At 41.0% G+C, this 27,062-nt stretch overlaps 2 protein-coding genes across 3 annotated transcripts in view; one reads left to right on the top strand and one right to left on the bottom strand.

Moving 5' to 3' along the window:
- The window catches only part of LOC309689568 (bromo adjacent homology domain-containing 1 protein), a 29,534-nt gene extending 8,667 nt beyond the window's left edge, over window positions 1-20,867 (bottom strand). The window contains exons 1-3 of one of the 2 annotated variants that reach the window (XM_082506099.1): window positions 19,863-20,867; window positions 10,927-11,105; window positions 1,353-3,146 (exon numbers count right to left, since the gene is read on the bottom strand). In XM_082506099.1, the coding sequence (XP_082362225.1) occupies window positions 1,353-3,126 (1,774 nt within the window). In that variant the 5' untranslated portion in view covers window positions 3,127-3,146; window positions 10,927-11,105; window positions 19,863-20,867. The remainder of the gene's footprint in view (window positions 1-1,352; window positions 3,147-10,926; window positions 11,106-19,862) is intronic. The other variant, XM_082506098.1, reaches the window with a different exon arrangement.
- Window positions 20,868-23,738: 2,871 nt separating this feature from the next.
- Window positions 23,739-24,665, top strand: ora6 (olfactory receptor class A related 6; the record flags this gene model as incomplete). The annotated part of the gene is made up of 1 exon (XM_082506446.1): window positions 23,739-24,665. The coding sequence occupies one exon, from the start codon at window positions 23,739-23,741 to the stop codon at window positions 24,663-24,665; it is 927 nt and encodes a 308-aa protein (XP_082362572.1).
- Window positions 24,666-27,062: the final 2,397 nt, after the last annotated feature.

Raw genomic sequence — 27,062 nt, 5'->3', positions numbered from 1 at the left:
CTTTTCCAAAGATGAGTGATTCCTCAATCAGATACAGGGCTTGCAATATCGCTAGCCCGACGTCCCGGAGCTAGCGATTTTTTCAGTCGGGCTACCAAAATCTATCTCTTCCCTGCCCGTCGGGCTATTGTAGGAAAAATATATGTCAATGCTTTTGCATTCTTTCAGAAATGTAGCTGGGTAATTATGTCATTGGCATCGGTGAGCCACTGTCAATATGTGACATATTGAAGTCGCGTTTGAATTTGCGCTTGTTTTTTTGCTTTCACTTTGCAATCGTGCGAACTGTGTATAGAGAGCGACAGTACTGATCTGTGAGTGATGATAATTTGTGCACCAATTCCTCTGACATCGTCTTATTAATCGTTAGCTTACTATGCAAACATGACAAGTGAAATCTCCTGCAGCAAGCTTAAACATGTGAGAGATTGATCGCGCAGAGAATCGCTGAGCTTATGTGAGTGCATGTGTAAAAGCAGCAGGAGAAGTTACGACAAATCAGACTATAAGGCAAAAAGAAAGTGCAGCTTTATGGTTTCATGGACAAAATAATTTCTGTGGCTGCAATATGACGAGCTAAATAACCAGGGCTGCACATAAGTGGTCCGCAGGTGCGCATTCGCTGTCAAAATAAAAAACACGCACAAGGGTTAGGGTTAAATTTAAAAACTGTACTTTTGAGTTAAAATATATATTTATAATTTTAATAAATGACAAATGAAAAAGGCATGAACATTTTTTTTGTATCGAAAAAATATCGAACCGTGACACCAAAGTATCGAACCGAACCGAACCGTGAATTTTGTGTATCGTTGCACCCCTAATATATATATATATATATATATTTTTTTTTTTTTTTCTGCTTAAAAGTAACCTGCTTCTTTTATCAGTCTAGCTACGTACATGACACATGACACATTGTAACCGAAAACTTTACAATAAGCCTAAAGCTCCTTAGCCACACACATCTAAAGCAGTTACCTCATTCTGCAGGCAATTTAAAAGCTCATGGCAAAAGACAAAAAAGGACTACATAAAACAGAAAGGCTCCACTTGCTTGATTTCACAATTGGCTTGAGGCATATCATTTATCAACAAAGGACTCTTCAGAGTCTTTAAGTAATAGCTTTATGTCTAACTATTGGAATAAAGGTTTATTTTATAATACTGGCAAAGAAGGCTAAAAAACAGCTAAATCAAAGAAGTGTTATCACAAAAGAACTTGCCATCATTGTGAGCAAATCCTCAAGTGGCCTCAGAAAACCACTTAAGACGGTGATAATTAATAATCAGCAATTAATACTGAACATTTATGAAACCAAATCTTGGGGCATGGGGGTCAATCCACTCACCTGTTTTGATATTGTGCGTGCATCCACTGCATCCTGTGCTAAAAGAGCAACCCCTGCTGGTGACAGGAGCCATCGCTCTGTAGGTATACCCACTAATCCCGCAGGCGTCACCGTAACAGGGTGAAGCCACAGAATTGCAGTAGGCGGGGTGGGCTAGTCCCGATGTATGTGACACCTGCTGCCCCAGCAGCTTGGAGCCGCTCATTCGGCTAGGGCACAAACTAGATGGGGGCAAGTTAAGAGGTCGCGGGGCCATGGTGGCTGAAGTTGTTCCAGTGTGTGTGGGGTGGGCGATGTGTACGTAATAGCTGGAGAAGCAATGGTCGGCGGTGCAGAGGCAGGGGTGAGGGCTCAGGGTGAGCGCTGTGTGTGGTAGGGAATGTGTCAGCGATGGTGAGGTTACTAGGCACTCGCGCTTCACAGGGCTCATGGCTGAGTTAAGTGGCTGATCGTCTGATTCTCCATAGGGTTGCTGGCCTAAAAAGAAGGCCAAGCCGTGACAGTAGTCCATTGAGCGCTCTGCAGGAAAGCAGTAGTACGGGCTCAGCTCAGTCTCCAGCTGTTCCTCTTTCACTTTCTTCAGTGGGTATGCTAGCATACTGCGTGACTGGTAGCCCGGTTTTGTCAGTCGATGGGTGCAGCCACCCGTTTCCCACTCCACCTTTGGCTCAAAGCCTGCCTTCTTGCAAGCTGTGCAGCCACTGTGCAGGGGAGGGATCTTTTTCCCCTTCTGCTTTTGTGTGCGTCCCTTGTGCTGAAGTTTGGCCCTCGAGTGCGACTTTTGGGTCGGGCCCACGACGGGAGCCTTGCAGTCTGAAGTAACAGTAGCTGTGGGTGCAGCCTTTGCTCTTTGTTTACTGGTAGCAGAGGAACTGGTTAGCTTCAGCAGGGCTGCGGCATTAAGTCCAGCCAACCGTCTGGGTGCAGGAGCGTCAAGGCACTCCTGACTCATCCCCAAACTTTCATCCCCTCGGCTAACTTTGGCCCTCTTGGCAGGCTTAGAGCTTTGGTACGCTTCAAGTTCATGAGATGTGGAGCCTTTAGTGTTGGTCCCTCGCAAAGCCTTAAGACCTCCGCAGACACCACCTCTCACTGGATCTGCATCCAGGAAAGCCCCTGCATTTATGGGTTCCTCCTGTCTCTTGGCCTGTTTGGCTGCTGGTTGGGGATCAGTGGCTCTTTCTAGTAGCAGGCTGTTTACCGCCTCAGCATTGAGAGAAGCCAGTCTCCGCTTGCGTGGCTGAAAGACTCCCAACCGAATACTCTTGCTATAACTTCCACTGCATGATTTTAATTTGTTTTTTGGTGACGACTTCTCCTCTTTTCCGTCACTGCTTTTCCTTTTTTTGGACTTGGATTTGTGAGATAATCGTCCGCGGCCATCCTTTCCTTTACTTTCCTTAGACCTCTGCTTTTCACGAATGTTTTCCTCCAGTCGGGTCAGGAGGACATGGCAACTGAGTCCTTCACTTTCTGAATTCCCAGCCCTCCCTCGCAAAGGGTACATTTTCCTGTCCCGTTTCTTGACGTGCCTCCGGTCCACCTTTCTTTTCTGCTCTGATCTTTCTGTTCTTTCCCTCTTGTCATTCATCCTCTTGGCCATGTTTCTGTCTTTTTTAGTGACCTCGCTTATCTTCTTTGTCCTGCCAAATCGCAGTGTGCGCTCAGGCCAGGCGCCGTCCATGGCACCACCATGTGGCCAAAGGCAGCTGTTGTCCCACCACTCTGGACTTTGGTTGTGCCCAAGGGAACCCTTCTGCCTTGCGTGAGTCATCACATGCTTGTCTATGTGGCCTAGAGAGAAGAGATGAACAAGTGGTCAAAACTCCACTTTTGTGCTGATTTTCTACTCTTACACAACAGATCTCAACCAATCCCTGGCCTTAACTCAGTAAGGGTTAGTCGTAGGGTGTCGTAGTATTTTAACCACTTTCTAAACAAGAATATATTTTAAACAAAGTCTTATAAAGTATTGTGCAAGTCTTAAGCCTTTCCTCTGTTATATTATGCAGGAGAATTGGAAATAGGTGAAACAATTTATACGAACATGAACAAATCTGGTACAAACACCTTTATTCTTCAACATAAGCTAAACTCTCTTAGGCAAGCTTTCTTATGGTTTCTTCAGACTTCTTCTTGAAGGACGTTCAAAACTCTTGTTTGGCTGCGTTCCATGTGCTTTTCAATCCAGGTATGCTTTAACTTCACTGGCAGTGTGTTTGGGATCATTGTCATGCTGAAAAAAAAGCCATTTCCAATCAGATGGTATTGCATGGTGGATTCAAATCTGATGATACTTCTTCTACATTCATAATTCCTTTTGAAATTTTTGACAAAATTCCCCAAACCACTGGCTGAAATTCAGCCCCAAACCATGACAGAGACTCCACTGTGTACTGATGCCTGTAGACACCAGAGTTATTATAGTTTGTATTTTCTAATTAGGTTTGATTTTTATTTAGTTTTGATTTTTGCTTTTAATTCGGTTTAGTTTCAGCTAGTTCCAAAAGTGAGTTTCCTCATTTGAGTTTAATTTTCGTTGTGTTACAATGTTTCGTTTTAGCTTAGTTTCTATTAGTTTCAGTGTTAATTTTAGTGTTATTATTATTGTATTGAGGGTATATGGTAAAGGCAAGATTTAGGAAACTCAGAAACACTATTATATTAAAAACACTGAATAAAAACAAGCCTCACAGTCTTCGCAGAAATCCAAAGTTCCAATAAATACATCCATCAAAGCCTCATAAGGCAAGTTTTGATTAAAGCTTGACCAACCTAACAAATACCAAAACTAGGGATATTTCTATTTTATTTTCCTTTTTTTTTTAGTTACTTTTCACTAAATAAATTCAGTTCGTTTTAATTATTTTCAAATGTCTATTTTTTTTTAAAATTTTAGTTAGCAAATGTTTTTCACATCTGGTTTTAGTTAACTCACTGCTGTACCTCTCTCCTGAACTCCTCTGTACATATTGATTTGGGCCAAAAGTTTTACATTTGGATTCCTCACTCTGTAAGACCTGTTACCACTTGGATAACATGACACAAGAACTTTAGTCTTCTCTCTGTTTCCCTCCTTTAAGAACAGCATCTTGACAGCTACCCTTGCACTGACATCATTTCTGATGAGGCTTCAGTGAACAGTAGATGGGATAAACTGAAGGGCCACTGAAGCACCTCTCAGGTCCTGTGTCAGCTCTTTCTTTCCTGCTTCTTAAGGGCACGACCTCCATCTACTGTAGACACATTTGCCACTTTTTATTTTGCCCACCACTTGTCCAGTTTCCTCAAACACACTGCACTTTTTAGCCAATAGTTCTTTGGGAATCACCTTGTTGATTTGAAAATACAATTTTATGCCTGTCAAACTGTGATATCTTTGGCACTTCAGCTACTGGGAACAAATTATGCATTTCTGCAATAGGCAGCTAGTAACAAAGTGCCTAAAAGTACAATTTAAAACTGGTTCTTTGCCAAGTTGTTATGTGTAGACACAACACGGGTTAGGGTGTCTTTTTTAAGCTTGAATGATTCATAGGTCAGTGTTAAGAGGCTAACAAAACTTTCTCTGAAAATGGTCAGGACTGGACTGAAAATGAGTGGTGAAACAGTCAATGTCCAAAAAAAAAAAAAAACTTGCGAAAGGCCAGGTTTAAAAAAAAATGACAAGGAAGTCTGGCTCTCCTTTAAGGGCAGCCCAAGACTTTTCTACAGTACTTTACATGAACCTTTACCTTGTAGTTCTTAGTTAGGCTTTTCCATTTCGGCAAAAAATCCATACAAAAGGGCGAGTGCTACCACGAGGCTATCTTTGCCCAACAATATAGAGGTTACTAGTGACATGGTGGATATTGGGAGGTAGCTCACAATATAAAAAAGACTTCCCTGTCAACAGTAATTCAAATCATTTACCAAAAAAACTTTAACTGGATCCATAGAGATCTATTTCAGCCCTTGAGTTCTGCCACATTGCGCGGTCAGACCAGGCAGTGTTATGCTGTGTAGTAGGGATGACACTGAGACCAAAGATTACTTCAAATGTTTTCAACAGTCATAACTTAAGACGAGACAAAGCTAGACAGGATATAAAAAAAAAAGAACCAAAAAACCCAGCAGAAGTCAACAAGCCACACACAAAACAAAGATACCGACTATCTTGCATAAGCCCTCAGCTTAGATTTAAATCCAACATCTGATTCAATACATAAAGAAACTTAATGATGAATAGATTCAGCTGAACGGTTTTGTAATCAGATCATATGGCAAGCTGCAGCTTTTGTGCGTGTGCCTGGGATCTTCTCATTATGACGGGTTTGTGTCGCACTGGAGAAACTGATGCACTGTGCCATTCATTCACTGTGCTCATTGCCTTATCACCACATGTACACACAGCAGGCAAGCAGCAGCTTGTTAAGGCCAATTGTTTAGTCTGCAGTGTTTAGTCTGGCAGGAAAATGTCAAAAAAATCATCTTTGACCACAATAAGTGCAAGTGAGAGAAAAATAAGGCAAATAAACTGAAGCCCATTTAAATGTGACACTTTTAGCCGTTTTAAATTGGATGGTGTCCAGCTTCCCATTACTTTTCTAAGCGCCCGTGTTATGTAAAGAAAGAGAATCTTTCCATCTGCAATACAACACAATATGTGATGATTCCCAAAGCCCACCGTGAAATCATTTAACAATTAAACCTAATTAGCATCAGCCAGAAAGTGTTTGCGGAAAACTCTCCCTGCGCTCAGCGTAAAACTGCAACACAAACAAGCAGAGAGTGACTCACACACTGTATGTTTGCGTTTTAAAATAATGCCCGTACAGAGATCATTACTTTTCCTTTTTAGTGTTCGGGGAAAAGGTAAAGATGCACGATCGTGTACCAGCTAATGAGCCGGGTTAAACTTTTAAAGACCAATATCTCCATTTAATAACCCTGCAGACACATTCTGCACCGCGAGGAAAAGAAACCAAGACACAATTAGAAGTTTTCCATCATTGGGCGTTCTTTTTTGTTAATCAAATAAAGGTTTTCTTTTTCCCGACCCACAGGAGCTTCTTGTCCTACACCATATTTTCCATAATTAGCTATAATCGGATAATGAAATCCTCCTTAATGACGATTGATACGCATATTTACAGCTCCTGCTCGTCTCTCCATTCTCCTCGCTTTAAAAGGTGCAAGGATACTGGCTTTAAAGTTTAAACATTTCCCCAAATGAGCTTTAGATCAGAATGATTCTATTGGTTACCCGCAGTATTATCAGAGTTAAGCTTTTTAATGTTTTCCCCAGTTTATTCTACATGGAGCCAAACAGGCATCTGTTCAGATGAGTGTGCCTGCGCTCGGCGGCGAGAGGCCTGATGGTTGATGCAGATTTCTCTGCGGTGCGAAAACGTTCGAGGCCAGAAACTTCTATCCCAATAGATGACTCGCTAACAGTAGAAACCCGACAAGATTCTTCTAACATGTTGGATTTTGTCGGCCACAATCTGACTGGGCTTGCGCAGCCTCAAGGCGGTCCAACACTCCAGCGTGCAAGAGATCCTGGCAGTATCAAATCCGATTTTAGCTCAAGGGCTAATGAAAACTGAAGACAACTTTCTGACTCAGTGATTAATGTGACATTAGAGGAGTTTAAAACATTCCCATGTTACACTCCTCACAAAGAGCTTTTGTCTTGATAAAAGTTAAAAACCATGGGCGCGATAAGCTCAGATATGGCTTGTGTTTGCGTGTCTTCCCAGTCTTTGCTGTGGCAAAGGTTGCTTTACTTCAGGCTGAGCTTATCAGACAAGATGTAATCGGTTTAATGGTGTTACCTTGCTGGCTGAACCAGAAATTCAATACCTGAAAGACAAACTTCAAATCTAAAATTTGGTGGTGCTGTTACTTCATATTTGATTTGCTTTCAAGATTTTAAAAAATTGTTAAGTGTCACTAAACCTGTTAGAATGAACGATCTGTCGGAGTCCAGATTAAAAGCAAAGCATTTATCCTGATTCTGCAATTTTTCCATCAGATGTGGGGTCACTGCTGAGAGTTGTAGGTGTGGAGACGCTGCAAGGAATAACCTGCTTCATATTATCTTGTGCAGCAGCCTTCTGGCAGAACGGCAATTTGGTTCTTTAAACACAGTTAGGTCCGGTGATCCGCAGGAAGTAATTTCACATCTGCTGGGAGATCAATGACCCGGCACTCCATCTCTAATTGGTTATAAACAGATCATAAGATCCTCTCAGCAATTATACAGAGAACACACCAGGATCTTTTTTTTTTTTTCGTTTAATGATGAGACATGCATGATTTCTCAGGACTCTTGTGGCTCTGGGTGTAAAAGAGCAAACCAGATGGCTTTTTTTGTAATGATGATTAAACAGCATCAAGCTACACAACTGATATCGAGTCAATAAGTGTGAGATATGCGTCGGCCTCCAACGTCAACCGTTATTAATAAACACAAAGCAGACAAAAGGCTAAACGACAAACAGCAAAGCGTGTTAACGCTGAGCATTAAAGTTCACTTCTCAATTTCCTGGAGCACAAATGCGAAGCAGTGCAACTGCCTCGCCGTATGACTTTGTTAATCCTAACACAAACCCAATCACAGGTGAAAAGCTGAGACCAGCTTTCAGAATACGACGTGAAATCTGATAACTCGCCACAAGATCACACCAACCTGACTCAAGGTTAAAATCAAAGTGGATCTCAGTGTGATGAAAGACCAGAAAAAAGGAGCTCATCTGTGGGAGTAACACCATTCTTTACCCTCGATGTAAACATAAACTATCAATGACTAAATAGTTAAATACTACTAAAACAATATGATGCAATTGTAAACAGATACAAGTGTCTGTTAGTATAAGCTCCTGTGATACATACAGCTGGGCATAAACAGTTAATAAATGTTTCAAGAGCAATAACAGTATAAGATCATTAATAAATAACTATTATAGGATATTTATATGTTGGGTTATTGCTGCTTCACAGCTTGCTATAAAGTATTCATGAGCATGTTGAGCAGATTTCTGAGGAGTCTGATTGGCTGGGAACATTAACTTTTAGCAACCAGTTTAACTAAACACCTTCTTTTCTCTGTGTATATTATTTGACAAGTCAAATGCCTTAATAATGACTTAAATAATAATTACAGCTGTGAGGCCGGTAGCTCGAGTCTAAGGATCTGAGCTGTGAAGGGGTAAAAAAAAAGAGAGAGAGAGAGAGAGAAGACCGCAGGCAGAGGAACTACAACCAAAGTTGAGAGTGTAAAAGTGAGGAAGTGAGAGAAGAAGAGAGAGACATCTCTTCTGTGAGGGGGGGGGGCAGTCTGTACAAGTGTAAAAAGGACAGCAGAAAGCCTCGCTGTTCTGTTCTACAGACTGACAGCAATCTAAGAAAATCTCTTCATGAAAATCTTTAAACTTGTCAGGATTATAACAACTAGTCCAGCCTTACAAACCCCAGCCTGTGCGGCTTGATGTTGCCAAGCAACTCAGACAGAAATTCAGCAGCGCTGGGAGTAATTACGGCATTTAAAATAGAAAATCCAAATTAGCTATACGTGTAAATAAATGAATAATATTTATAGTTGGATTACATGGCATTTTATGTGTTAGTGGCAATGCTAAAAGCCTCTGAAGTGTGCCCTTCAAGTGTACACTTGAGAATAACTGTCATGCGCTATGAAAGCTAGCCAAAGCATCACTTTTTTATCCCTAAGGGCCTGAGACAGGGGTGGGCAATTAATTTTCCCCAAGGGGCCACATAACAAACTGGGACTGTTGTGGAGGTCCACACCAAAAAGCTTGCAAAGGCATAAAAATAATATTCAGCTGAGCTCAGTTTGGCTTATTATTGGTGTGTGTGGAGGAAATTGTATCCGTTACCTTGGCAAAAGCAAAAACAAAAAAACTAATGAAACCTTGAGTGACCATCTATTTAACTATCCTGCAATATCTTGAAAAATCTTTGTTTTTTCTGGCCCAGAAAAAGTGTGACTGACCCTTTTGCACTAAAGGCAGTTCACGCTGTGTTACACAAATCTATTTCCAGCCACTTGAAAATCTGCCCATTGTTAAAACTGTTAAAAAAGTCATTTTATTTCAGTTCTAGAATTTTTTTCCCACCCTTAGCTGTAGCAAAACCTTCTTTGGGGGATGCCCTGAAATTTCTGCTGGAAAAAACACACCACAAACATAACAGAGGAAATACAGCACTAAATAAAAAAGAAAGAAAGCTAAATAATCAAGCTTTTAAGACCAGTTAGTGATTAACTTTAGCACAATAATATTTTTGCAGCACAATAAATGAAAGAACCGGATTCTGGAAAGGAGAAAAGTTCAAGCACTCTTCCCTTCTTCCCCTGAAACTAACTCTTGGATAAATTTAATTTTAAAAAAATTACACTCCTCTTAAAATTCACGCTCCAAACATTTCCGACAGTCCCCCTTTTTTCCACCTTTGCAATGAAATACTTCAAAATTCTCGCCTCTTCAAATTCAGGGGAAAGAAATCACCTCGTTTTGGATGAGCAACTCAAAGCTCAAGTCAAAACAAGGACACTAAAACGGTCAAAGAAACATTGCATTACAGCCGCCCAATAAGGCAACACCAGATAGGACACACCTTGCAGATCACTTGGTTACCACAGTTGTGCTGGGCACGTTCATAAAGGGCTCATCAGCCTGCATCAAAACCTGTAATTACACCTCTCTCTTTTATTTAAAAAAAATGCTCTTGCCTTGAACTTTTAGGCAGAGCCACAAAACCCCACAGAGCATCCATCAAAAATAAATAACCAGCTGGGTAAGGTGGCTGCTGGGATCAGACTGAGAGCTTCTTATTTTACATTTTCCGTGTCGGGGCCGGTGGTGACGGGCAGGTTCAACACGAGGCGCTGACATGATGGGGGTTTTTTTAGGGGGGAGGTTGGGGGTTGTTGTTTCAAGAAGAGATAAAAGCCTGAGAGAATCTGAAACATTGCGTTACTGTTTTGGCTTTCTTCCGAGACAGTCGGAGCTTTAACACCATTGGCAGGGATGTCGAGGGCGGATTGCTAGATATGCATGCCTGGATAGATTTGTAATAAGTGCGTTAATATATATATATATATATATAAATTTATATACAGTGGCCGTGGAATACAGTATGATGGGATACAGTACAGCCTGACGTAGCTGCCCATCTGAAGTAGCCAGCCAGGCTCTAAATACGGGTTGAGGAAGGGAGGGGAGTGGAGGGGGGGTTGCTACCAGAACACACAAACACACACACCAAGCAAAAATAAAGGGCAGTCACCCCTCCTGATCACATTTTCTGACCGGATTCCCGATCAGCGACGCGGTGGCTGTTCCCGATCCCAGTCCTAGCTGAGAGCTGTGAGGTTATGGCACGTAGCAGCAGCCCCGTGTGTCGCTTCTGGTGCACGAAGCGAAAAAATAATAATAAAAAAAAGGCTTCTGCGCTCCTTCTCTGGACGGCTGGGCAGTCGGAACACAACTTCAAACATTCACAGCCAGATAGCACCCCCTCCCCAAAAAATACATGTGTGTTTAAAAAAAAGATCGAGGTGGTAACTTACGGCTCGCCGCCACGCTTCCTCCAGCAGAGCCGGGAACCGTCGAACAAATCTGCGGGGAAGGACGGACAAACGGACGGATAGTCGGGGAAGAGCGAGCGGGTGGGGGTGTGGGAGGGCTGGGGAGGGGAGGAGAGACGGAGCCGGACTGGTGCGATGGCAGAGCTCCGTAACTGGGAGAGCTGGGTAGGAGTGAAGCGAAGAGAAGAGAGAGGGGACGTTCAGTGGCGCTGCCTGTGAGATGTGTGCGTGCTCTTCCTGGTTGGGTTTCCACCGATTGGCAGAAAGTTAATCTGAACCAGTTCCCATACGGACCAGCCTCGCTCGCCACCCCCCCCCTTCTTCTCCCATGTCGGACAAACATGCAGAAAACTAAATAACTGCAGTACGCGAGGTAACTTGGGTCCATTACATAAAACACACAATGAAAAGCGATGGACGTTAGGCTACTGCCGCCCCCCTCCTTCCTCCCCACTATACCACCGCGCGGAGCCTCACCCCTGTCATCTTATCGTGACCAAAACACGCCAGACTGTTAAAATACGTCCAGAGACATTTCTCATTAAGATTGAACAAGGACGTGGCCATGAGTCAACAGTGTTCCGTGTGGTGGATGTGAGATATGAGGTTTAACTGAGGTTCTTTAAGTTATGGAGATGTAAAGGGGATTAAACCCAAGCTCACTTTAATTCCCGACTTTTTTGTATTAAAGCAGTTTTTATTAACATGCAGGCTTATAAGGTTCAAAGTTAAACTCCACTTTGTCTACACAAAAATACATCTTTAAATCAAGCTCATGCAGGACCTTCATTTTTCATTTAATTGTCCATAAAGAGCTGAGACCAGAGAAGCCAATTAGACTGCAGTGGGTAACACCCATCTACCTTCTCCATAAGTTTGAAAACTTCAAAAAGTAAGGGGTACCCTCTCTGCTTTTTTGCCCCATCTCTGTCCCTGCTGTCATGGGGGAAAGGGCAAAAACAGAGAAACAAACAACCAAGGCACCAAACACACACCTGAATCCTAACAACACAAATCTGGGTGATTGAGGATGTTTGTTTTTTTTTATCTGTTTTTCCACCTTTTTCAGCTACTTTTCTCCCTGGTTATCAAATTTGTTTTTTTAGTAAGCATCCATAGAGCAAACACATCTCTTCTGCAGTCCTTTGTGAAACTCAGCAGTTGAAATGGTGGCACAAGGGTTAAATAATATAAAAGTACAACACCTGATCAGTCTGCATCTGGTGCACCGATATAGCCTCTTTACACTCACCCTGATGTGTATGTCTTTAAAACTGCAGGGGGAAAATCAGGCATGCTCCAAACGGGAGGTCCGAAGCTCAAACGGTGCTAAATGTTCCACCCACATGTTTCTTCACTTCTAGGAAAATTTAAGCAAACTCCACCATGCACAGTTACGGATCCAACTATAAGCACATATACTGTCATTTGCAGACAAATTACTGGAATACTCTAAAATCTATCTCACTAGACTCCTGCATTCAAAACTGAGACATTTATATTTGAACTGACTGATATGTATATGTGTTACCAGTGTAAGCTAAACTGTTAGATCAAACCAAGGTCATCACATGAACACGTGAGCTAGTGCATTTTTAAAAAGTGCAGCAGCAGGTTTTCACATAAAGCTAATCTCTAGTAGTGTAAATACTTATTTAAAAAAATTAATAATAATAATAATAAATTAATTAATTAGTTGCTACATTTAAAGTAAGCTTGTCTGCTGATGAGCTTATACTTTATGTGTAAATTTAAATAATTAAACTATAGCTGGGAATTAAACTACACAATTAAAATGTTTTTAAATTATTTTTCCTTTCATCACAGCCTCAAAAATTATATCTGCTGCTCCCTAGCCCCTTTCAGATATTTCAATTATCACGACACACTTTTATTAAAAAAGCAGACTCTTCATTTTTCTATTAATTTAACGAGTTTTTGACTGCTTAAAAACATAGTTCATCTATTGTTATTTTATCTGTCTGTACAGAGTGTCTGCTGGTGTGTTTTTCTCCTTCCACTGAGGCTCCAGAAAGCTTAAAAAACTGTTGAATTATTTTTTTTATTTTTGGTTATGCAATCAGAATCAGAACCTGAAATAAGAGCACCTGCTTTGCTACTTATTACAAACAACATACTTATTTAATGGCAAGAAATGGTAATGAAAGGCTGAAAGAGGCTGACTCTCTCACACACACACACACACACACACACACAGCAAGAGCTGAATACAAAGTTATTACATCAATTGAAACCCTCTACAGGAAGCCTGTCACAGGCCAGTCTTTCCATTGCTGTAGAAAAGTCGAGTCAAGTGGCCGTCACATTGCGCAACATCAGATAATCAATACCTCAACTTTTCAAGAGAGGCTTATCCAATCAGATGCATTGTTCTTTAAAAAAACTAATCAGGTATCATTTGTCAGGAAGACAGTTTGCATTTTCTAAAAGCCACTTGTGGAGAGTGAAGATTTGATTTGGAAATACCGCTCGGACACAGAAGTAAAACCTAAGAAGGTTGGTATTGATTGGTTCACCGGAGGGAAAAAACAGCACGATCATCCACTGGAGACTATATTCAAACACTTTCTGTTTAAAAGTGAGTAAAGTAACTTTGAGTTATTTTTAAAGCACTTTTAGAGACAAGAAACAGTCACTAAGTGCTTTACAGGGGTAAATCGATTAAAGAAAGTAAACACAAAGAAGCAGAAAAGGTTAGTTATTGGTCTCCTTTTGGAAAATGGAAGCTGTGGTCACCTTAGGTTTACTAAAAATCAACTAAATTCTAACTGGGTGGTTTTTTCAGCAAACAATAAAGCAGGAAAATGCCAAGAGAAACCTGCAGCTCCTTTACTGCATAATCATATCCACAGGAATTGGAAGCAGCGGAAGGATTCAATACCCAAGGCCGGCATTCTGCAAGAACAGCGTGCAGGTATGTGTTCTAGTTGGGTGCCATTTAATTTCACCATTTTTATAGCAATGAATCAAATGCATCCTCCAGAGCAGCAAATGAGAACGCACCATGAAGGATTTAACCACTAGCTAGAGCAATTGATAATATTAGCTGGACATGTCTTTAAGGGACTGTGGGAGAGCAGAGCAGAGCTAAAAAGAAAAGTCAGTACTGGACATCCAACAGGTGGCCAGATACGTCTTACATTATGAATTAACCAAGTTGAAAAACTTTTTAAATCAGGCACCCAATTGAATCACGGATCTCATAGAGGCAGACAGCTGCACACACTGATCCTTGCACCCATTATTACTTCAAAAAGAAAAGCTCACTCCAAATATGTGACCCCAATTTGAGTATGCAGTTAAGAAAATTAATAGATGGACACAATATAGCCAAAAAAGCCATTTAGGACTATTTATTAACAATGATGAACAAATGGACCAAATAACGATCGGATGCTGCTTTTACCATGGCGACAGCACTTCTCCAGATCAAATGTTAAAATTGTCTTAGATTTTAAGGCTCAAATCAAGTAGAGTTCAAAGATGAAGAAGCTGAAAAGGCAGAATTTGTGAAGAGTGTCACTTCAAAGTTACAGTTTTGGTTTGCTCGCTCTCTCGTTCCTTTGAACATATAATATCTACCAGTCAGAGTGGCTTATGAAGACATAGCAAGCTGCATTACCGGCAGCTATTACAAATGTACCTGAAACTGTAAACAGACACATCCTTTTGTCAAAACACTTGGCGAAAAAAATAAAAATTTTAGTTTAAAACCATCAGACTTAATGTTTTATTATGCACACTGGTTCAACGTCAGTTACCCTTACAGCCGAGTGCAGAAAGCAGATTTAGTCGGTCCTCGGTGGTTCAGTAAACAGAATCAAAAGAGCTCGTTTGAGTCCGTTTCACTGCGGTTCTTTTCATTGTATTGGTGAGCCTCAAGTACAGAGATGGAGGCCAATTATTGAGCCAACCCAGCAAACTACTTCATCTTTTTACTCTGACTGTAAGAACAGTGGGTGGTGATTTTTGTTCTGTTGGTTTTTTTGTTTTGTTTTTTTCTCATGAAGAAAAGCAAAGCTGGTCAGACGCAGGAGGAAACAAACCCCAGTCCTTACGGTCCAACGTGGATCTAAGTGTTAGCTACTCCAAAGGCCTGCACACAATTCAATTCAATTTGTTTTATGTAGCGCCAAATCACAACAGCAGTCCCCTCAAGGTGTTTTATATCGTAAGAACACACAATGATACAGCGAAAACCCCAACAATCAGACAACCCTCTATGAGCAAGCACTTGGTGACAGTGGGAAGGAAAAACTCCCTTTAAACAGAAAGAAACTTCTAGGAAAACCAGGCACAGTGAGGGGCAGTGTTGCCAGTTTGGGGGTGAGGGATGGGAGACAGGACAAAAGACACAGATATTAGTAATACCTAACGATTAAATGCAGGCTGGTGTATAAACACCAAACATAAAAAAAATAAAATAAAAAAAAAACACTGGGAAGGCCCCAGCAGCCTAGGACTACTCCCTATAACCGAGGGAGGGTTCAGGGTCACCTGATCCCGTCCTAAAAAAAAAAGAAACATTTTAAGCCTAATGATAAACACACACATACACAATTCAACTTGTTGGGTCATTAAAATTTCATACAGATGGCAGGCATAAAAGTGTCAGAATGACTGGACACAGAGAGTGGCGGGGCACTGAAAATGAATTCAACGATTAGGGCAGGGCTTCTGTCGTAAAAACGCCAACATGGGTTAATTATTAAATTAAGCACTAACCGTAAAAGGGTGGCGCCACGCATATTAACACTTGCAATAATGGGCATTAATGGGGTAGAAAAGAGTCCAGCAGATGCGATTAATCTAACACAGCATATAGGTAAAAGGGTTCCTTCAGGACAACGACAGCAAATGAGCATAAACAAGCCTCTCCCAATGAAACCGAGCAACCGTGACAGTAATCTGGCTTGTCATTGGAAGGCGCTCCTGTGTATAACTACTCAGACGGCAGCCAGTGTAAACACATATGGGCACACAAAGTATTTGACTGTCACACTCAAATGAAATTCAATTTACAGCCATTAACAAAGGTCAGGACCAAAAAAACAAAACAAAAGAAAAAAGATACACAGAGGGATTTTTCAGAGACTGTTTGAGCCCTCTGTTTTTGCAGTATCACAGTTTACACTTCCCTAGTCGAGTCCAATCACACATCAGTGCAAGTAAGAACTGGATATTGTAAACAAATGACATAAAAAGCTGAGGTCCTCTATATAAAAAGTAAAAGGCACATAAGTAGTACATGCAAAGTAAAAGTACTCGGTCCCTGTGGCTATTATCACAGTTCTAGTTTTTCCTGTTATAGCCGGTCAAGGTGGAGCTACTGTTTTGCAGTTGTATACACAGGCAGGTATTTTTATTATTATTAGTATTATTTATTTATTTTTACAGAATATCCTCCTTTGAAAGGGTTATAAGTGAAAAGAGTGATGAGTCATCACATGATTCATGGGAGAAGGTGTGTGTTCTGTGACGCAAATTTGATTTTGTTTCCCCCCCATAACCTTTGTTTACGTCTAAAACGTTCGATCGTTTTTCTTCTCTGGCCTCAAACAGTCATTTAAATAAAACCACCCGAGAGGCTTTTGTTACTCACAGTCATCAGTCGTCAGACACTTTAACGGGATGCGAGCTTTTGTGTTAAAAATGTTAAGATTACAAAATTGTTTTTCTTTTTACATAAACCTTTTTTAATTGTTTAAAACTGTATTTAGTTACTTTCTACCACAGTGTAATGTAACTAACTGGAACTATGTAAAGATTTGTGGATTCATGCTTTTTGATGTTGAACCAGTGCCACGTCTATGCGCACACATACACACACCACATTATGTGGGTATCATAAATGCCCGAGGGTCACCATAAAAGGCACATGATCATCAGTAACCATACTCACAATGGTCACTTGTTTTATTGCAGATAATGTCCAAATCACACTATTATAAGCCATGGAGGATACATGCTTTGGCTCAAAATATAGACATAAATCAGCAGAAATGAATGTAGTGATTAACACGCTTGCCTAACATCCAAAAGATCCCAGATTTGAGACTAGGTGGACACGCAAATCCATGGGAGGGTTGTGTCAGACCTGCTTTTCGACCTCTTGTGAACAAGGGAGCAGCTGAAACAAGTTTTAAACTTCCTTATGTTTTGTGGCTGCTCTGCTGCTACGATGCACACACAGACCTGTCTATAGGAGGTTATTACTGAGGAACACCGTTAATCCAATCCAGATTTGACTTCAGCTCCTTTAACTGGACCTGAAGTTGTTGCTTACAGGTGTTTGTAGGGTTCTGAGTTCATTAAATACCTGCAGCTCCACAGCAACAGGGTCGGTACGTGCATCCACAGAGTGCGAGTTTCAACAGAGGAGACTTCACTGCAGTTATTAATTATCACAGAGATGGGATCGCTCAGGAACTAACAGTAAGTCACAGCCTGTTCTTTTCACCACCTCACACAGCTGAGCCTTCACACCGGGGTCACAGTTTCACAGTTCAATCAGCTGTTACACACCGGCTGGCCTTTGAGCCTGAGCTCCATCACAGCTGTCTGAACATTTCTTATTCTACGTGTAAAGTCTGGTCGTTTCAGTAAAAACAGAAAGAAAAAAATATTATTCTTGTCAAGCTTGATTTAATTTCTTTAATATTTTTATGCCTTTTTATCTGATAAAATGTATCAACAGGTAGCCTAGAAACAATGAAGCTTTTAGAGTATCACGAGTTGCAGTAATTAGATAAATTATCATTACACATGGACAGAATCTTTAGTCTTTCTGAAATCAATTAATAAATAAACAACGGCTTGAGACAACTCTGTTGAACAGCGCAGGAAAATAAAAATAATGCCCAAAGTATTTGAAACGATTAGAACGACTGATTGATGACACACAGCGCAGGAATAAAAATCAATAGAAACAAGCACAGATGGTTTAATTATCCAAAAAATAATATATAGTGCTACTCCAAAACGATTCCAACAGTGAGTATTTTATTGATAATTAAAGCAATACATTTGTATGCTGGCAGAAATCCATTGCTAATTCACAGCGGATTGCCTTTATGGCTCAGTTATTAGTCCTGCATGGCTATTTAATGACAGGTCTAGGTGCGAGTCATTAAAAAGACTTCCTTATTAAATTTCATGACATTTATGATTGCTAAGTGAAGCGTGGGGCACTGTCTGCTGGATCAAAGGGAAAGAGTGGTAAAGTGATCCGGCAGGCTGAAGAATGAGTGCTGAGGAAACTCCAATAGATTAATGATCAACTACAATAAACCAGTGTGGCCTGGCAGCACAGCACACTGCAGGACAGGCTCACAGACGAACCTGAAAAAAATTAGACCCGGCAGAAAACAGGATGCATTTATGATGGTGTGAACAAGGGAAAGAAACACAGAGGCTAAAGGTCACTCGTGGTGTACACCAAGCCTAAACGCGCAAGCAGTGGAGAAACTTCTCCACCGACTGATTCAATAAAACCTGCACTTCCTCTGACAAGCCGACGTGGTATTATTTAGATTAGTAAGTGACCAACAGAGATAAAAAGTGATTACCTCAGCTAAACTTAGCTACACTCTTACTCCATAACGAGCTTGTAAAATATACTCATTTACTTGGTTTTGTGACTTATTTTGCTTATTTGTCTCAGCAGCTCCAGCAAAAGGCAATTCACCTTTAAACTTCTCAGATGATTTCATTTACACAGCTTTATTTTTTATTTCTTTTAAATAAGTTTAACTGCATTCATCTCAGTGGAGCCCTTGGTTGGTGAATGCACAAGCTGAATTTTTAAAGTAGCTCCACCTCACACAGCCACAGTATTAACTTGCAAACAGTAAACACTTCTGTATGTTTTTAATAGAAGTGGAAGCTTGAAAGCAATAAAGTTGTCTTTTTACATGTAGTTCTGGTGCTCAGGTGACTGAATAAGGACGTGTTAGGCACCACTCAAATATGCTTGTGAGCTGTATAATCAATACTGAGGAGGATTTGGAGTTCTAGTACATCATCATTACACAAAGCAGTTTCTAGATTGTTTGGTTAAATACTAGAATTTGCTTAAACCCAGTCAATCGGTGTTCTTTCTTATTCTTCTTATCCCAAACGGTCCCCAACACTGCTGGAGATCAATCACCGACAGCATGAGCCTCCGGAGGGGGGTTTCGTCTGTGACATAATTTATTATGAGCCCATTGCCCTAACTGGCAAACTGTGATGTGGGTTAATTGTCGGAGCAATTACGACCCCTCGTCATTAAAAACGAAATTATTACTATTATTTTATTTTTATTTTTCTCTTGATTTTGATTGCAGCTGATGAACTGTTTACTTCGAGAAGCTCGTTAAAAACAGGTCCAGCGTGAATCACGCGCACGCGAGAGCACGTCGCAATAAGAGAGAGCGAGATGAAAAAAAAAAGCCTCGAGACTTAAAGTTTGCAAGCAGTCGTGCGCGCGCAGCCACACCGAGTGACGGCCAGGTGTGTCCATCTGCGCATCCTTCCACATGATCACAATATTAGCGAGCTCGCGGGCCGCCGTGTCCCTCTCTCTGACCTTGTTTCAACGTGTTCACAACAGCACTATTACCAGTCGGTGTTAACCTTTTGATGGGGGAGAAAATTGGGAGTTGGGGGGGGGCTACGCTAACACACATTATACACGGCCAGTACCGACCGAGTACCCCTCCCTGTGAATATCTCCTCCATCATCATGGCCATTATCTACCTCTGCAACGTCCTCCAGACATGACTTTAAAAAACGGGGGACTCACAAAAAGAGCAAAGCTGTCCATGTAACCTCTACTCTGCCTGAATAAAAAAACACACACACACACACACACAGAGAGAAAGAGAAACGATAGTACGGAGCAGCCGTCACTTACCGTAACCTAGGTCCTCTGTAGCAGGGACTACCTCGTCTAAAAAACAAAATTTTAAAAAGATTCGCTGGTGTGAGGACCACTTCTTCTTCCTCTTTTTCTTTCCCCCCCCCAAATCGCTAGGTAAGACAAGTCAGCCTCATCCGAGTGGCGAACCGATGCAGATCAAGTGGAGGAAATGAGCACGAATATCGCCGATGTTTCTCCACTCGAAGGAACTCCTTAAAAAAAATACGGCGAGAAGAGAGAAAATAAGAGGGGAGAACGAGGCAAACAACTCTCTTCTCGCAAGAAGAGACTGCACTCTTTTCCGAGAGACTAGCTGGCTTTGCTCTGGCTGTTTTTCTTATCCCATTCACTCTCCCGACGGCAGCACGGCAGCAAACCTCGAGAATTGGCGTTTCAACAGCCCGCACACACGTCGTCTGTGTCCGTCCCTTTGGCGTTAACAACGCGCACAGCCCGAACAACAACTAGCAGCACAAAACACAACACCACACCATAGATTGACTGCAGCGCTGACAGACTGGGTGGGCTGCACCCCCCTTTCTCCGTCCTCTCCCCTCCCTCCGCGCAAATTGAAGAAATCCTCAGCAACAAAAAAAAGTCTCCCCGCGTTCGTTTAAATCGTAAGTGACAAATATGGTTTACATAACGACCACAAGAACATCCTCATCCTACTTTCCGTGCCGAAGCATGTGATAGCAACATGCCTTTTAAAGAGGTATCCACGCGGCTGTCTCGCTGGATCCGCCCCTTAACTTTCTTGGAAGGATGCGCTGTGGGGTTAATTGGACGCGATGATGGGCGTCACAGTGTGCATGAAAGCACCTGCACACAAGCCACTGTGCTACAGAGTGGGGTTCAGGGCAGAAAACAAGTAAAAACGAAAAAAACAAAAGAAAAAACTTCCTGTTGCTTGCATTGGCTCCACGTGAACGGTTGCAAACATTCGGTCTAAGTGAAACTCCTGATGAACCTCGGCATGTTTAATGTGAGCCACGGCGTTCAAACCGCGGACAGGTGAAGTGTTGATGCACTGTTCTTCTTGTTATGTGGTCTTGCACTAACATGCTCCTCCCACATAAACATTATTGGAGGGCAGACCCAAGCACACAGCCCTCATGGCAATGGGGACTCCCCACTTGCAGCCAGCAGTCTTCCCCACTCAGCAGGACAGTGTGCCACACACAACAGAAAACAAGAACTGTTTAGGAGTAGTTTATAGAACAGCGCGCAAGGCAGTGACCTTGTCTCTGAACTCCCAGGATCCCAGTCTAATTGTGAACATGCACTTAAACAAGCCTTATCCAGGCCCACACGCACCCCACAGAACCCAGATGATCTGCTGCCAATTCCCTGGTGGCACGGGCACCGCAGGACAACTCCAGAGGGTGCCCATGAGGAGATGGTTAAACGAGTGAAGGCAGGTGGAGTACTTGCTGTACATTTGACAAGAAGAGCATTGATTCCTTAACAAGTAAAAAAAGGCAAATAACTTCAAATTATTGTTGCATACTGACTGAACTACATGATAATAATCCAGTAGTAACCATTTATTTAAAAAATATGTTTTGCAACAATTACCCAATCTCCCATTCTACTCCAGGACCCTGAAGAAAGCCTGCAATCTGAGAGAAAATAGCTCTGTTAGTATAAAATGATACTGTAGAGGTCTTTGAGTTATGATGGGGCCTGGTCATTCAAGACTTTTTATGGAAATTACATTTTGGATTTAACAGGGATCCAATGAAAAGAAGCTAATTTAATTCCATTAACAGAAAAGGGGCATATGCAGCATAAAAAATAAATTTATTAATAAATAACAGAAGAGGCTGTTTGATTATTCCCCTGTAATTTTGCCTTTGGCCTGCCGAGGCACTGTGTACAAATCTTGCTTTGTTAAAACCTATATATATATCACCTATGTAAGCAAGTGAAAACGCAAAATGGAAGACTCCATGCTTTACCTCTTCGTTTTAATGTTTGTCTCTTCTATAAAGCTATTCCAAAACCTTAATTAACTTCACAGATAAGTGGGGCGGGAGGGGGGTGTTTTTTGGCAGCTAAGAGTTCACCACAAGTGTCAAACACATCTTTTATTTTCACTAACTGGTAAACAGATGCGATTCCTCCAATGAGCAATTGCGTTTTGTACAGCACCTTAAAAAATGATTGGCAAGTAATGCATTTTGACTGCCACAGCCACTGCATATTAAGATTTGAATAAAATTTTATGGTGCAAATCAAACAGAGTCCAATATAGTATGTTTTGTTTTTTTGATTCATTTCTAATTTGTTTTAAATGTACTTACCTAAGCAAATGTACTGTTAGTGGAAATTATGAAAAATGGTACGATGTCAACATGTTAACTGCTCCCACTGTATGCTCTCATTATATGTCAGTGTGTGTGTGTGTGTGCCGGTATTGGTATTATGCAAAAATAATTGTTCTGCCTATGGGTACAGTTGTACAAGGACAAACTTTGTTCATGTGCTTAAGAGATTTTTGTTATATTAATGTCAAGTTTTCAAGAAAAAGTTTTTTTAGTAACATTGGGATCAATGCAAAAAATGCTCAAGGCTTTACCTGCTTTCTGCTGTCATTGTATGTCAGTATATGTGTACTGGCACTGGTATTGCATTGCACTTACATTTTAAACAAAATACACAATTCAGTAAAGTGCATTTTAATTTACATTCAACAAGTTCAAAGGCAGTCAAACTTCTGGTTTATTAGGATGAAATGATTCATGTAATTCCGTTTGATCAGGTCTCTAGTTGATAATTGCTCGATTGTGATAAAAGACTGCAGCTTCCTAAGCTGTCCAAGCTCATTACGGTACACTTAAGTTTACCAATTTACTTCCAGCGTAGGGCTTATCCTTAATTACACACACATAGACACACTGTGGGATTCACAATTAAGCTGAATCAGGATGCAGGGCATGGTTAAATAGAACGACTAACTAGAGAGAGAGTGAGAGCACTAAAGACAAAAGGAGACAAGCTGGAACATGAACCGATCCTGTGAAAACAGCAGGGTCCAGTAGCCCCTGCTCCATTATAGCTTAAAGTCAAGTGTCTAACTTATGAGAAACAAATTAGTTGGTAAAACATGTATTTATCCAAAATTCATCATATTGTTGTGTCTGACTGACCACATTTGCAAGAATCTGCAGTTCTTCTCTCAAACCGTGTTCATGCACCGATTCTTTAACTCTGAAACAGGAAGTGTGCAGAAGTACGTGTGTTTAGAGACTCAAATGTGAGATGACTGTTACACCCAGACATATAATCAGTAAGGTGCATATTATTAGCTATGAGGCAGTTGCTGTGTCGATCAGAGTAAAACTATTTATACTTCAACCTGTGGTCTGATATTATATCTACTGGTTTTCTTTAAGTGAAGAGCCCACTGAGATTATTCCTATAAAATGGTTATATCCTTCAGCATTTTCTAAATAATCCTCTTATTAAGTTGTGATTAAGTTGGTGTACAGTGCGCCAGTTAAACCACAGAATAAAACAACAAATGCAAAGTGGGAAAACGTGTTGTCAAAAGCTGTAAATGAACTCTTGCATCCGCAGTGGATGATGTCAGCCAGTGGAAACAAATAAAACGTCACATGCACACAGTATGCGGTCTCAAGATGAAGCTTTGAAAGGCTCAGAGGTAAAACTTTAATGACTCCCAGCCTTCATTGTTATCCAGGACCCCACCTTATTTTTTCCCCCTTACTGTGTAATGAGCGCAGCCAATCACCTTTCTGGATTCATACCATCTCTGAGAATGTAATGACACCTGGGTTTGGTCAGTGATGCAGCAAAGCAGAGACACTTTTACAACCATTCTGGAAAGTCTGATTTTTACCCACAATGGCTGAGCTTTCTGTCAACCTCCTGGGCTTGAGACTGGTGTTTTCTTCCATTGGTCTTATGGGTAACACAATTCTCATCGCTTCCATCATTAAGATTAATTTCTTCCACATTAAATCTTTTGAGATATTTCTCTTCGGACTTGCTGCAGCCAACTTGTGGGAGATTGTCATCATAAATATCTATGACATAATCATCCTTCAGACTCCCTCCACCGCCACGGGCACTTGGTCGTGTTATTTACTGGAGTTCGTAACTGTTATTGGTGAAATTAACAGCATCTTCTTCACTGTCCTCATCTGTATCTTTCGCTACCAGAAGCTGAGAGATGTAAACACGAGGGTCAACTTCCCACTCTTCCTGGATAATATCAGATCAGCCTGGATGGTGAGCGGCATTTCTGTGATGCTCTCCGTGCTGCTCAGTGTTCCGATGTTTGTCATCGACCAGGAGAGCAAAGCGGAAAACGTCACAAGAAACAGCAGCATGTGCCCTCCAGACTTCTTTCACTGCACTCAAAATCATTGTCCAGTGTTCAACCGCATATACAAATACCTGTTCATCGTCTCGTGTCACCTGCTGCCTCTGATTATCGTCACAGTCACCAGCTGCCTCATCCTCACAGTGCTGCTGAGCCAAAGGAAGACAGTGACACCAGCGGTTAACGAGACTGGATCAAGTCAGTTCAGCAGGGAGAGTAAAGATACAAAGATCCAGTGGAGTATGATAGCTGTACTGGGAGCCATGGGATTGTTCCAGGTGGACTGGACTACCTACCTGATTTTTCAGTTGGCTTTTAACCCATATGAATTCCCTTTCTGGTCTGAAGCTCAGTTCTTTATCACAATATCTTATACATCCATCTCTCCATACATGTACATGATAGGGCATAACATGATCCCTCCCCACAGCTGTAAAAAAGGATAATTTAAAGATACAGTAAGTGATTTTGTTGAAGTTATTTAAGAGAAGAAAAAATGTTGTACTCTTGAATATAGTACATTGATCCTGTGTAATTACTTCTTGTAAAAGTTTAAAGCCTTCTCATAAACTTAGAATTATGATGGATATCAGTCCTCCACCGCAGTGCGTTTTATATATGTGGCTAGAGACTGGCCAAATATATAGTATGCCATAGATACTTTTAGTTTATAGATTCAACTATATATGGACATTTAACATTTGTGTACATATATTTTTCATCATCTCTTTGTCGTTATGTCTTTCTCCTCTTCCGCCACTGCTCTCTCTCTCCTCCTCCTTCCTCCTCACCTGAAGCCTTGTCTCCTAAACTGAAGTCAGGGCTCTAACAAAATGAAAATCCTTATTTATTCCTGATATTGTCACTTATTACTTATTGTCAGCAAATCAGACATGTGACCCTCCCATATCCACACGAGCCAGCTAAACAACAACAAAAGCTAACACTGTGCCAGCTAATGTTAGGCTCGAGTGTGCTAAAAATCACACTTTCCCTCTGATAAACAGTTTGAATCTAACAATATATGTATATTTGAGTATTTGTCCTACTTTGGCCACCATAGTTAGGATTATGCACTTGAATTGGAAGGGGCAAGAAAACAGTACCCAATTGACCGCAATCTGCAGTCTACTGACATCTAGTGGTGGGATTTTACACGATTTACCTTTAAAGCTTTTCTTTACACCACACTTGTTTCTGACTTGTTGAAATTGAGGTCTTCTTTTTCTGTAAGAATGTTATAAGTGTAAGAATGTTATAAATGGGACAATGTGACAATATTAGGCTAACAAACTTTGCAAGTTCACAGGAAGAAGAGGGTGATAATTTAGAAACTTGTATCACTAAATCCATAGAGCATTGTCTTAGAGTCTGCATTTACATCTAATATAAAAATGAAAGCATTCCTTTGTTATGTTTTGTCATTTCAGTGTGATGTAGATCAAAAGAGTACTTATCTTTCTCAGTGATGCATACTTTGAATTGTCTTCACAGCAAATGTTTTTTTATGGTAAAAGTACAAAAGGACCATCATTCCTTGGAAAAATGCTAGCTGATAAACTGTCTTATTTTTCAGTGCAATTGAGCACATGGCAGCTGTGTTTTATATATAGCCATTAGTCTTGTACTCAAAGCAGCATGGCCTGTATTTACAGTACAATAGGTTGAGTGAAAAAGCAATTCTGTGCAATTCACCATCTTGCACAAAAACAGCTGCAGTCAGCCCAACCTGTCATTTCATGTTTATAAACCGTAAATACTACACTATGACCATAGCTTGATTTGTGATATCAGTTTAAAAAAAATAAAAATCAGTCTCCCAGTGAAAGTGAAAGTTGTTATACATAGTACATAGGTCACATATTACTCATAGTGACCAATTTAACCTAGTTGTGAAATGACACTAATACTGTACTCTAATTTTATTATTATAGAATAGGACTATACAACATATGTGACCATTTTCCAACCCCCCACTTCAACCCCTTGACTTCATTTGGACCTTTAACGTAATCCGGACAAACTATGGATCACCAGGTCTGCAATCTTGATTTAGACGTAAATATTTTGCCCTTTCAAAGTGATTTTAATATGGCTTTGATAGTCGTGACAGAACTGACAAAAGCCGTACGAATCTGTGCTCTGGTAATTGTCTGTGCTGCCACTGCTGATTACACATCAGTGACTTGCACTGAAATTTGGAGGCAAACGGTGCGTGCTGATTTACTATTTTTTTAAAAAAGACCCACTTGATGCTTGTTTTTCAGGTGTTACGAGATTAGAGCAACGTGGGCATTTTTTATGCACAATGTGGAAAATACTTAACCGATAATTAAAATAAAAATATGAATGTCGCCCCCTTTAAACGTGCCCGATACACGGAGGCATCTCTACATGTGCACTTATTATGAACCTTTGATTCGATTTCCCCCCACTGATCAACCCCCTGCCTTACGTTTAATGTGTAATAAACTGTATAATTGCAGGGCACTTGTGGTTGGTGGCGAAGCACTTTGCAATGTTAAAGTCATTTCACGAGTCCGTGCACGACCTCGCGTGGGAGATTTCGCTCTAAGTTGTGTCTCTGTGTGGACTATTAGTGAATACAGTCTCATTTTTGCAAGTACCTTTAGTATCCATTTGTCGCACACAAAATAAGTGCACCTGATTTCGATTTGACTGGACACGCGGAACATCACCACGAGAGTTCCACGTGGAACACAAAAGATGGGTCGTCGCCTGTGAGCCGTTTTTCACCCACTTCCTTGTTTGACCGCCCCGTTCGCTCAATACTTCTCATACCATAAATCGTTGATTCTTCTCTTCTTCTTCTTTTAACCCAC

This window comes from Aulonocara stuartgranti (genome assembly GCF_965226115.1).
Source record: "Aulonocara stuartgranti genome assembly, chromosome: 15".
NCBI classification, from domain to species: Eukaryota; Metazoa; Chordata; class Actinopteri; order Cichliformes; family Cichlidae; genus Aulonocara; species Aulonocara stuartgranti.
Note: the sequence above shows the minus strand (reverse complement) of the source record. Positions and strands in the feature narration are given on the sequence as shown.